Source organism: Octopus bimaculoides, chromosome 2, assembly GCF_046866305.1.
Source record: "Octopus bimaculoides isolate indiv1 chromosome 2, ASM4686630v1, whole genome shotgun sequence".
NCBI lineage: Eukaryota > Metazoa > Mollusca > Cephalopoda > Octopoda > Octopodidae > Octopus > Octopus bimaculoides.
Window position 1 is genome coordinate 134,609,141 of NC_142929.1, and position 13,886 is coordinate 134,623,026.

General features: G+C 39.8%; 1 protein-coding gene across 9 annotated transcripts in view; it reads right to left on the minus strand.

Annotated features, from left to right (window-relative positions):
- LOC106877917 (cadherin-87A) overlaps positions 1-13,886 on the minus strand; it is a 222,610-nt gene that overhangs the window by 148,767 nt on the left and 59,957 nt on the right. For all 9 annotated transcript variants that reach the window (XR_016240751.1, XR_016240750.1, XM_089347726.1 and 6 more), the window contains exons 5-6: positions 12,129-12,161; positions 8,582-8,680 (exon numbers count right to left, since the gene is read on the minus strand). Coding sequence is in view for 6 of the 9 variants with exons in the window: in XM_089347726.1 (XP_089203852.1) it covers positions 8,582-8,680; positions 12,129-12,161 (132 nt within the window). In the remaining 3 variants the exon portion in view is untranslated. The remainder of the gene's footprint in view (positions 1-8,581; positions 8,681-12,128; positions 12,162-13,886) is intronic.

The window sequence follows — 13,886 nt, forward strand, 5'->3', positions numbered from 1 at the left end:
GCAACTATTCCTGATGGACTCATGCCATGTCTTCCTCTTCTTGATCACTTTAATTACTATGGTACTGCCAACTTGGATTGCTGATCCCTGTGAAGAGTCAGCATGAGGTATACCCTTTTTATCCCATGCATTCTCCATGTTCAGTAGTCTTTTGTAATAACACTCCCATTAAACATTCTTGTCTTCTATATCAATGGTGACTATGCTTTCATCATCCCAAATGCACTTTTCTCAAATGACATCTCAGTTCTCTCTTACATACTATCTCACAATCCTGAACACTTCATGTCTCTGATTCTTATATTGTAGGGCAAAAGCAAATCTCATATATTCTGTCTCACCCTTACCTGAGTATACCTGTTCTAACTGCTTTTCTAGCGATTTAGTAAACCTTCTTGGTTTTCCAAGTTTGTCTCTTAACCTCTATTGCCTTATCAATCTTATCATTCTACCACTGCATTACTTCTGGTTTGGGATTTTACTCCAGCCACATGCCTAGGCAAGATATTTTATAGAAATTCCCAACTATTTTCAACACCAGTGCCTGAATAGACACTGATATTCTATATATCATTGACAGGAGCTTTGGCTGATATGTCGCTACTGGATGTCTGTCATTGAGAAGACCAAGACAGGGCAAAAACAATAGGATCTGTTGGTTCCAGGAACCATGACTGGCAGTTCTCACCTATCAACAATATAAACATGGCTGCTTTTATGCACCGAAACATCTACATTGCTAGAAATCAGAGCTAAACTGCTCTGATGCTGGAGTTAACAGACATGAATGAAAAAATATACACCATTCTCTGTGCTACCAGTTATCTCTTCTATTGCTCATTCTTGTTTTCTTCCCTTCTCACTTGTTCAGCTCTTTCCAGACTCAATTCACCATTAGTATTTATGTTTTTATCATCCAAATTATTGGATGATTTAGCGATTCACTAATGCATATATATAAAATTAATACAAAGAGCCAAACAATTATCATTATCGTTGTTTAACGTTCACTTTCCATGCTGGCATGAGTCGGACGGTTTGACGGAGGACTGGCAAGCCAGAAGGTTGTACCAGGCTGCAATCTGATCTGGCAAAGTATCAACAGTTAAATGCCCTTACTAACGCCAACCACTCCGAGTGTGTAGTGGGTGCTTTTTATGTACCACCAGCACATGGGTCAGTCAGGCAGTAATGGCATCGACTACACTTGAATGGTGCTTTTTATGTACCACCAGCAGGGAGCCAGTCAGGCAGCACTGGCAACGATCACACTCAAAGTGCTTTTTACGTGCCACCGCCAGGGAACCAGTCAGGCAGCACTGGCAATGACCATGCTCGAATGGTGCTTTTAACGTGCCACCAGCACAGGTGCCAGTCAGAATGTACTGGCATCAGCCATGACAATGACTTCCCTTGACACAACAGGTCTTCACAAGCACATTTTGTTGCCCAGTATTGAAGGGTACTCTTATGGGCCGGTTATGCTGCATTGGCATAGGCCATGGTTACTGTTTCACTTGGCTTGCCAGGTTTTCTCCAGCACAACATATGTCCAATAGTCTCGGTCACTCGTCATCACCTCCGTGAGGCCCAACGTTCAAAGGTCGTGCTTCACAACCTTGTCCCAGGTCTTCATGGGTCTACCTCTTCCACAGGTTACCTCTACTGCTAGGGTGTGACACATTTTCACACAGCTGTCCTCATCCATACATAACGCATGACCATACCAGCGCAGTCACCTCTCTTACACACCACATTTGATGCTTCTGATCTCCAACTTTTCTCTCAGGGTGTTACATTGTTATGTATGCACACTGACATTACACATCCAGTGGAGCATACTGGCTTCATTTCTTCCACGCTTACACAGGTCCTCAGCAGTCACAGCCTATGTTTCACTGCTGTTCGCACACACGTGTTATACAGTCTATCTTTTACTCTGAGTGAGAGGCCCTTTGACACCAGCAGAGGTAGGAGCTCTCTGAACTTTGCCCAGGCTATTCTTATTCTAGCAGCTACACTCTCAGAGCATCTACCCCTGATACTGACTTGGTCACCTAGGTAATGGAAGCTATCAACTACTAGTCTTTCCCTCTGGCATGTGACAGAAGCTGTTTTCTGCACATTTTCAGTGTTTATTGCCCCTCCTCCCCCAGCATTTGCCACATACAAAAACTATCTTCCACTTAGCCTTCCTTTCATATTGCTGCACCTCTTATGTGTCCATAGCTTACACCAAGTACATCTTGTGGAGTTTATACCTACGTCTTTTCTACAAATCGAGCAGGGCCATCTACCTGAAGGGATTTGTGGTTTGTCTGCTTTTCTACTTATTAAGACTTTGGTTTTTTGTTAGACTGACTCTAAGGCCCTTCGATTCTAGACCTTGCTTCCACACCTGAAACTTTTCCTCTAGTTCTGACAGTGACTCAGCTATTAGAGCAAGGTCATCAGTATAGAGAAGCTCCCAGGGGTATCCTGTCTTGAATTCATCTGTTATTGCCTGGAGGACTATGATGAATAAGAGGGAGCTGAAGACTGATCCTTGGGGAACCCCTACTCTACTGGAATTCTTCACTGTACTGGTTGCCAACCCTTACCTTACTAACAGCATCCTGTACATGGCTTGTACAGCTCTCACTAACCATTCATCTATCCCTATTTTCCACATTGACCACCAAATAAGGGATCGGGGACCCTGTCAAAGGCTTTCTCCATGTCAATAGAAAGCCAGGTACAGGGGTTTATCTTTGGCTAGGTATTTCTCCTGCAGCTGTCTTACCAGAAATATAGCATCAGTGGTGCTTTTCTCTGGCACAAACCCAAACTGCATCTCATCTAAACTAACTCTCTCCCTAATTAATTAGGCTATGATCCTCTCCATGACATTCATTACCTGATCCAACAACTTGATACCTCTGTAATTATCCATATCTAATGCATCACCTTTAACTTTGTAGCAGTTGACTATGGTGCTGCTACACCAGTCATTGGGTATGACTCCTTCATGTATTACCTGATTGACTATACGGGTGACTAGACTATAGCCGATACCACCAGATATTTTAAGCATCTCTACAGTGATTCCTGATGGGTTGGGGAATTTCCCTGTCTTTATACCCTTAATTGCTTTATCTACCAAGGTACAGTCAATTCAGATAGCTGGTCCCTTTGTTGGGTTGACATTCAGCAGACTATCTTTCTCCCATTCATTCTCTTCATTTAGCAACCTTTCATAGTGGCATCACCAAGTCTCTCCCTTTGCAGCCTCACTAAATGCAAGTGAGCAATCATAGGAGACACATTTCTCTCCTATGACATCACGATTCTCTCTCACACACTGTCTTGCAACATGAAACACTTCAAGTCTTTGGTCCTCATGATGCAGAACATTGGCAAATATTTTCTCATCTGCTTCCCCTCTGGCAAAGTAAACCTGTCTCCTAGCTTCCCTTCTGGCAATCTGATACGATTCCCTGCTACCACTGTTATTCCAGTCCTTCCATGCCTGTTTCTTTCCATTAATGGCCCTGTCAGCTACATTGTTCCATCACCACGTTGCCTTGGGTCAAAAGGGGACTTTGCACCATCGACAGATCTGGTCTGTAGCCCTCAACTGGTTGTCCCGGAGGAACCTCCAGCTGTCTTCCACATCATGTGATGCAATACCCTCCTCTATTTTGTCAAAAGCTTTGAGTAATATGTCTCTAAATCTCTGTCCATTCACAGGATCCTTAAGCTTGTAGATCCTTCTTTTCCATGCTGGTCGTCTTCTGGGCATCCATTTAGCCCTGATCCTGAAGCTGCTAACTACTTATCTACATTGCGGGATGCATTCTTCACGTGGAAAGGTTTGGGAATTTATAAGTAGCCATCTTGTTTGCTGGTGAGGATGTAGTCAATTTGACAAGTGTGTCCACCAGACCAGTAGGTGAATAAGTGACTGGCAGGTTTCCTGAAGTTAGTATTACAAACCATAAGATCATTTGCATCACAGAACTCCAGCAGCCTGGTTCCCTCCTCACTGCAGGAACCAAAACCATAGCCACCATGGAAGCCCCCTGCATGCTGTCCAACATGCCCATTGAAGTTGTCAGCCACAAAGAGAAGGTCCCAGTCATTCATCGACGAGGTAGTCTGCAAGAGGGTGTCATAAAATCAGTCTTTTTGTTCATCCGGTAGCACTGGCTGAGGGGCATAAGCCAAGATAATGGTTGCTAATCCATGTTGCAGCACTAATCTAAGCTTAAGTATTCTATCACAGACTCTGATTACCTTGATTACCTTATAAACCCATTTCTCTGCAAGAAGTATACCCACGCTCCCGACCCTGTCACTGTTCCCAACTCAGAAAATCTTACACCTATGTTGTTTGCCTGTGAGGAACCTAGCAAAACTTCCTCTCCATCTTACTTCTTGGTTAAATTGATGAGGCAACAGAAATTGCTGAAACTGACAATCAGCACTTTTCAGATGCTTATGGTCCCTGTTAGTGTATATGTCTTCATTCATGTGCATTAATGACAGCATTAGAGTAGTTTAGCACTTATTTCTAGCAATGTAGGAGTTTCTTAACAAACTAGTCACACATAGTGACAATTATAATTCTTTCTGGTGAAACATTACAAACTGTTGTTTATATTAATTTATATATACACATTAGAGAATCGCTAAATCACCCAATAATTTGGATGACGGAAACATAAACACTAATGGCAAAGTTAGTCTGGAAAGGGCTGAACAAATGAACTAGCTTAACTGATGAGGCAATGGAAATTGCTGAAACTAACGTCAGTCTTAATAATTCTCAATCAGCACTTTTTGGACAATTATGGTCCCTGCTAATGTATATGTTTTCATTTAGGTCTGTTAACTACAGCATTAGAGTGGTTTAGCTCTTATTTCTAGCAATGAAGGTGTTTCCTAACACCCTAGTGACATTTAGTGACAATTACCCATGCTAGCATGGAAGGTGGACATTAATGATGATGGCTCTTTGAGGCCATATCTCAATCTTCCTTAACAGTCTTCCTTTCCTCAATCTGATATCCAGTATCTTTTTCGGTGTTTATGCTGAAGAACCATAGAGAAGCACTGATTCAATTACTGCTTTGAAGAAATCCCCCTTTATGCTGTCAGGAAGGGAGGACTTCTATACAATTCTGAGTCTGTCTAGGATATTCCATGCTTTTACTATCCTTACCTCGACATTCTTTTCTGTTACTTTCTAGGTAGGTAAAGTAATTAAACATACTTTGACTGGTGCCATTCAGAGTATAGTTATCACCAGTCTTGTTATAGCACATGTATTTAGTCTTACTGGTATTGACATATAGTCATATTTGTGCTGCTGCAATTTCAAGTGCATGTAACAGTTTCTTTGCAAATTCTATATTGTCTGCAGGAAGAACAAGATCATCTGCATAATCAGCATCCAATATTTTTATTGCAAGATGTCTTCTACTTCTAGCTCTCTTAAGTGTAAATCCATAATCTTTGTTGATACCAATGGATGTATGCAATACGTAATCCAGATATATTACAACCAGGTATGGAACTAAAATACTGAAAGATATCACCATGAATATACAAAAAATTCTGCTTCCATTCAGTGAGTGCACATTTGCTCAAATGTTCTGATAAATCATCATCACAGAGGCAACTGTCTCTTTAGGAAGTCCATAGACCATTAGTATTTCTGCCATCTTTTCCCTGTACACTGAATCAAATACAGAGCAATACTGAATTAGGATATCTCACTTTGACCTTTCAATAACACTTTTAAATGTCAGAATCTGTTCCAGTGTGGAGCAATTTTTTCTAAATACATTCTGATTTCCACTGAATATGTTTTTCATCTCAAACCATCCTACTATGCCAGACTGGAAAGCAAATATTAAATGATGTTGATGAAAGTGTAGGATCTTGCAGTCATCAAGTGGATTCGATCCACCATAGCTAAATTTGAATTAACACTGCAACAGAACTTTTCCCACAGTGGAACAATGGTTTTTCTGTGAGAGTAGTTTTACATTTTCCAGATGCCTTTAGCTAGGCCAAAATAATATCTTCACCACTTGACCCTTATAATCTCTTCTACTTCACCAAAAACCAGAAGAGAGATAACAAGACCACCAACTAAATATATAGTTCTCAATGATATGTCTATCCTTCTGGATAGTTATAAAAGCAAGAACACCCCAAGCAAAAATCAGTTAGTCACTTCGGCGACGACTCAGCAAGTTAGCCACTATGGTGTCAACTCAGTGAGAACGAAGTCTGGCTGACCAGCTAGAACCTTGGTCAAAGGGAGAAATGAAGTTTACTGTCAGCAACTGTGAGACAACATCCCACAACCCTACAACTCTACAACTCTCTTAGAAGATCATTCTATCTCTCTGTAATTACTACTAAACAATGAAGAGAACACAAACACAAACTTTACTTTGCATGCTTTTGGATTTATCATAACCTGCCCGTCAAGGCAAGGTATTGAAACTTAACAGTAAATAAATATTTTCTTAAAACTTCATGCATTGTTCATCTTTCACATCCTACAACATGCCATTATAACAACAAATTTTTATTGTTACAACTGCTGACTCTACCATTTCATATTATTGTGTACCTAACAAAACCTAACCATTACAAAAGTATTCATACATATATATATATATACTCTTTACATAATGGGGGAGCATGACCAAGCTAGGTGTTGTACTCGCAATTGCAAGATCGTGGTTTCAATTCCTGAACCAGATGCTGTGTTGTGTTCTTAATCAAAATACTTCATCTCACATTGCATTATGATCACTTAGATATTTGACATGTGGTACACCATGTACTTCTTCAGGCAATGTCGAGCTGATGGAGCGAGCGATCTAATGTACAGCACATACATTTGATCACTATAAACAAATCATTTGTTCTGGTTGTTCAGCAAAAACTGAACACTCGTACATTGTCTTTAACAAGAGATTCCATCATTATACATATGTGACAGACAGACAGATATAGATATTTTCTTATATATATAAACAAATATGAATATATATGTATCATCATGATCATCATTTAGCTTTTGAATTCTATGCTGGCTTAGCTGGACAGTTAAACAGGATCCAGTGTGACAGAAGATTGTGTCTAGCTCTAATGCCTGCTTTTGTATGGTTTCTACAGTCACTACTGAGTGCTTTTTTTCCCCCCTGATACTGGCAATAGTGAGGTCACCAATAACTCACAAGACAAGAACCCCTCAAAAGAGTTGGGTGCAGCACTGAAAGAGGTGTTGTTGTTTCCATTGTTAAAAGATATGACAGAGAGACAGAAAAATTGTCTTGCTGTAGAGGAGTTATCTGTAAAGGGAGAAAGGAAAGTGAAGATGAGGGGTCAGGACATACTCTGAAGTTACAAGAAGGATAGAGAGGGAATAAGAACAGAGAATCAAAGAATTCTGGGTGGGTAGATTCGTGAGAGTGTGAAAGGAGTGATGGACAGTTAGAGATGGAGATAAAGGGGAATGCAGTGAGTGGTCAATGTGGATGGAGATGTGGTCAATGTGGATGGAGATGTGGTCAATAGTGAATCTCAGGTTTGTGGAGAGAGTAAAGGAAGAGAGGAGGAGATGATAGGTGGAAATACATCAAAGTGGGGTGGGACATGGAGAGCAACAGTATAGTAAAACTGTAGATAGATGAGAGATAGGGAGATATTACATGGGAGAAAGAGAAGATACACAGAAACAGATATGAAAGTGAAAGGTATGTAGGGGTGGATACAGTGAGGGACAAAAATGTGGGGCATTGATGAAGGTGTTTAGGGGAAATAAGCAGTCACTGGAAAATAAAATGATAAGGAATGATGTTGAGAGTGTAGAGTGGACGACAACAAAAGTGGCTCCAAGGAGAGGGATATCTGGTAGCAGAAAAGGAAACACAGAATATGAGCAGTTCTGATCTTATATTATAACAGCAGCTGAGGAATTTGGGCCAAAGTTAGAAGTTTGAAGGCATGATGGGTGTTACAAAGATGAGTTGTGAGAAGGGCTTGATAGGTACAGCTGGGTGCAGGGGCAAAGACATTAACAATATGCTTTTAGGACCTCATTTTTTATGAGACAGACAAGGCTTCTTGAGCACACTGAATCTATAATCATCTCAGTCCTTTATGCAAGGCTCAACAACCTGACACGGGTCTGATTTCCTGAATCTTTCATGAGTTTCATCTACATTCAACAGTCTGTACTTCTTTATGCAGCTGTCCTCATCCATACCCATCACAAGACCATATCAGCAGTCTTCTCTTCTGTACACCACATCTGGTACCTCTTTTGCCCAATTTTTCTCTCAGCATATTTGCACTTTGTCATTCATACACATTAATCTGGCACATCCAGCAGAGCATGCATGCTCATCTCATTTCTTTCACGTATTCTTATGCCCTCTGCAGTCATGTCCTCCGCTTCACTTCCATGAAGCATTAGAAAGAGAGAGAGAGAGAGAGAGAGAGAGAGAGAGAGAGAGAGAGAGAGAGAGAGAAAGAACGAGAGAGAATCTTTTGAAAGAAAATGTCAAATTCTTACCTCTGGTATTGTTGCTTTGTATCGTTGATCTCCGAAAACTGGAGCATTATCATTCTCATCAAGAATTATTAAGTAACATGGACTACCTACTGAACCATCCTAAATTTAAAAAAAAAAACAGATATTCAAATATTATAATTCCATACAATCTCAAAAACATAAATTCAATCTTGTTGATGTGTAAGCTTCTCTTCAATGTAAGTAATTTTACATCACAAAAAAGCATGCATATGATAATTCAACAGTTTTACAATCATTTGTATGAACTCATTATAAAATACATTATTGGAACTTAGTTTATTACTGCTGCTGATAATATAGAGGATAAGACAAATTAATTTTGAATAACAATATATATTTCACAAGCAAAATAGCTAGTTGGGAAATCTCTATAAGAGATGAAAGTAGTAACTATACTGAGAAGCAATGTTTACTGCCACTTCAACATGGCTGTTTCACACAAAGGAGCCTTCCTCTTGGGGTTAAAAATGGTAGTAACACCAGTTCATTTGAAACAGCCATGTTGCAGTGGCAACAAACATTACTTCTCAGTATAGTTACTAATTTCATCTCTTGCAAAGATTTTCTAACTAGTTACTTTGCTTGTTGCAAGATCAGTGACTGAATTTCACTTACTTTTCTATATATTGCGAACTAGGGGTGAATTGCTGCTATCACTAGCAAACAGGTGTCCAGCACTGAGGATGGGCAAAAGTAGCCCAAAACCAGACAGTCTGCTGGTCCTGTCAAGTCACTTAAAGATAGTAAAAGGTTCACACCCTTGCTTGCAAAATATATCAGGTGCAGATTACTACAGGATGCTTCCTCTTGGGGTTAAAGAATGATAGTAATATCAGTTCATACAGAACAGCCATATTGAAGTGGTGACAAGCATTACTTCTCAATATATATTTAGTCGTATCTTGGGAGAGTCAATCTGCCAATAAGAACAACACATTCAGGTTCAATTCCACTTCTTTATACTTAGTCAATTATTTAAACATCTATCTATCAAAATAATGATCACTTGTTTAATGTATTGGTTAAACCAGTGGTTTCCAAAATGGGCAGTACCATTCATCTGGGTGGAGTGGAAAGATCCAAGGAGGCACTGAAAAGAAAGGGGCAATGGAGAGCAATGCCCTACCTTTACTTTTCAATGGTACATTCAAGTTTAGAAAATACTGCTCAAAAATCAATCTGGAAAATGTTTTAGTAAAACTAACTTCAAGAAGCAAGAACAGAACAAAATTTTTTTTTGAAAATCCAAAAGTTAACTAACAAAGCTGGTCATAAGATTTTAAAGAAAGTTTTCCAAGAAGATGTAAACATAGGACATTGAACAAAAGCAACAGCAACAGTGAGAAGAACAGATCATCATCATCATCATTTAAAGTCCATTTTCCATACTGGCATGGGTTGGATGGTTTGACTGAGGTCTAGAGAGCCAGAGGCTGCACCAGGCTCCAATCTGATCTGGCAATGTTTCTACAGCTGGGTGCTCTTCCTAATGCCAACCACTCAGAGAGTGCTTTTTACACGCGACCAGCACAGGAGCCAATCAGGTGGACCAGGCATCGATCATGTTTGGATAGTGCTTTTTACGTGCCACCAGCATGGAGCCTGTCAGGGGGTACTGGCATTGACCATGTTCAGATGGTGTTTATCAGGTGCCACCAGCATGGGGGCCAGTCAGGCGGTCCTGGCATTGATCACATTAGGATAGGGTTTTTTACATGCCACAGCCAAAGGAGCAAGTCAGTGGGTACTGGCATCAGCCATATTTGGATGGTACTTTTTATGTGTCACTGGGAAGGAAGCCAGTCAGAGGGTACTGGCATCGGCCACGTTCTGATGGTGCTTTTTATGTGCCATTGGCACAGAGGCCAGTCAGGTGGTCCTGGCATTGATTACATTCGGATAGTGCTTTTTACATGCCACCTGCATGGGAACCAATCAAGGGGTACTGGCATTGGCTAAGTTCAGATGGTGCGTTTTACTTGCCTCTGGCACAGGAACCAGTCAGAGGACACTGGCTACAGCTACGATTTTGGTTTTACTTGACTCAACAGGTCTTCTCAAGCATATCATATTGCCCAAAGCATCAGGGGTATTCTTAACTGGGCCAGACATGCATGACTGCAATCTCACATTAGTTGCCAGGTGTTCTCAATCACAGCATATCTCCAAGGGTCTTGATCTCCTGTCATTGCCTCTTTGAGGTCCAATGTTCGAAGGTCATGCTTCACCACCTCATCCAATGTCTTCTTGTGTCTACCTCTTCCACAGGTTCCTTCCACAGTTAGAGAGTGGCACTTCCTCACACAACTGTCCACATCCATACTTAATACATGACCACACCAATACAGTCATCTCTCTTGCACACCACATTTGATGCTTCTTATGCCCAACTTTTCTCTCAGGGTGCTTACACTTTGTTGTGTATGCACACTGACATGAGTGATATACTGCTGAAACAGTACTGCTCTGTTTTTAGCAATCTTGATATGGCCAAACTGGACTGTATCAGTGATGTTAATCCTCAACATAATATATTGGACATAACATTTGGTGCCCCTGATGTCTTAGCAGCAATAAATGAAATCAAATACAATCCAGTAGTAGGCCCTGATAGGTTCCCTGCTTGTGTCCTGAAGGTGTGCCAACACCAATTTGCATTTCCTCTTGCTAATCTGTGGAGGAACTCACTGGATTCTGGTTATATTCCTGAGAACTTTCTGTCCCAGTCTGTTTTCCCACTTTTCAAAAAGGGTAACAAGTTCCTTGCAGTGAACTACTGGCTGATCTCACTCACCTCTCAAGGTATTTGAGAGGGTGGTGAGGTCACAGATAACCCATTTTCATGAAAGCAACAGACTGCCGAACTCCAACCAAAATGGGTTCCATAATGGAAGGAACGGCCTAACACAGCTCCTGCATCACTTTGATGACATTTTGAGAGCTTTGGGAGAGAGCTCAAATACTGACGTCATCTACCTTGATTTCAGCAAGGCCTTTAACAGAGTTGATCATAAGATTCTCTTGAAAAAACTATCCAACATTAATGTCTCTGGAAAGTTACTACAATGGATCAAGTGTTTCCTGACAGGCAGAACCCAACACATTGTAGTTGGAGGAGTAAATTCAAGCCCAGCCAAAGTTTGTAGTGGTGTTCCATAAGGCACTGTGTTAGGCCCACTTCTTTTCATCATCTATATCAATGACATTACTGACATCATCAAGCACAGTAACAAGATCCAGAAGGTCATCAACTGGCACCCATGATGGTGGCACATAAAAGCACCCATTACACTCTCAGAATGGTTGGCTTTAGGAAAGGCATCCAGTCGCAGAAACCACGCCAAATCAGACTGGAGTCTAGTGCAGTACTTCAGCTTACCAGCCCAGGTCAAATCATCAAATGAATGCCAGCATGGTCAACAGATGTTAATGATGATGATGATGATGATGACAACGAAGATGAAGATGATGATGATGACGACGGGCCACTCTTAAAAAGTTAAGTATTAGAAGTATATATTCTTACCGTAAACTCAGGAGTAAACTGAACATATGAGTACTACAAAATAATACAAAGAATTATGTTGTCATTCAAGAAATTAATGTTTTATTATAAATACATAAACAATAGTACATATATCCAATAAAGGCAGAATATAAGCAAAACCTTAATTCAACAATACTCTTCTCTCAATTATCAAGTTATATTCTCTCTATGTTGTTGTTAATAATATCACACTGTCTCTGATTCTCACCAAGTTGGTTGAAAGTACCTCATCCAGCTTAACTTACTCATCCAACTTAACTAACCCTATACCTCATCCAACTTAACTTACCCTATACTTCAAACAAAACAGAAATCCTTCCTCCCCAGATATACATCCTTTAAGTACTCCTCCTTTTCTGCCTGTTTTTATCTCCTCAGCCTCACATTTTCAAATATTCCAGCAAAACATTAACTTCGTTGATCTTCCTACCATACTTTACGCAATTGTCAAACGTTACTTTAGTAAGGGTAAAACAAATGAAAACTCTGCTGTAAATAAGATCAAAATTCTCAATAAAAGCGACAAAAAAATAATGCATAAACTAGTATCATACATAATTCTTTCTACTGTAGACACAAGACCTGAAATTTTAGGGGAAAAGTGGCTAACTGATTACATCAACCCCAATGCTCAACTGGTAATTATCTCATCAATCATGAAAGGATGAAAGACAAAGTCAACCTCATCTGAATCTGGAGGCTGGAAGAAATGCTGCTAAACATTTTGTCAGTTGTAGTAATGATTCTGCTAGCTCACCGCCTTAACTAGTATCATACATAATGATACTCGAAGTAGATATTACATAATGATTATCTCAAAAAAAGGGAAAAAATAAATAGAAGGCCATGAATCTACTAATTCATTTAAAACAATAAACTGCTGAACTAAAACAACTTTTTAGTGAAAGTATGATGGTAAAAATCATGGCTGTATAGCTACAAATGCAACTTACACACTGCCTAGATACTGAATATATAGAACGCTTTATTCACCAACACTCTGCAACTACAGCACTACAGTTAAATTATATCTACTTTGTGTTTCTTATCATTTTTACAGTTTTTGTCATGTTTCTTTCTCTTGACCGACTACTTTTCATTTGTTTCTACCCCAATCAGATCACTTTTAATGCCTTTTCCCTTTTTAATAATTTAAGCTAACTCTGAGCTATTGATGCTTCATCTGATACACTATACCAATATACTTTTGCATTTTCACACTATTTTTCTTTAATACAACACTTTATTTTGTTAAGATCCATTTTATTGGTCCTTGAGGAAATAGTGGTTCATTTTCAAATCTGCTTCAAGCCTAATACTTCCTACAATAGTGATTCACTTCAAGAGAGACATGGTCTCTACAATAAAGCAGATCGTCTAGATGTTTCATTACTCAAAAATGAAAAAGAACCTTCCTGAGGCAGAAGATGTTCCAAGTCCTTCAAAACAACCTCTCTATCACTGGTATCATGATAAACACACAGTCTACTTTTGAAGTAGTAAACGTAACATGCTGCTCGATTTTAAACCAGTTTCTGGATATTTAGATGCTTTTAGCATGGTCCAGGCTGTTGCTGCAATTATTCAAACTATAACTCAATTTAAGGGAAAGCTGAAATCTTGACACTTGATTTTCCCTTGTGACTTCATATAATCCGCAAGATATTGCACTTTCGAAATTGCACCTGAGACTTCTCATTTGTTATTAAGAAATCTCTACTAACTTCCTACAATCTT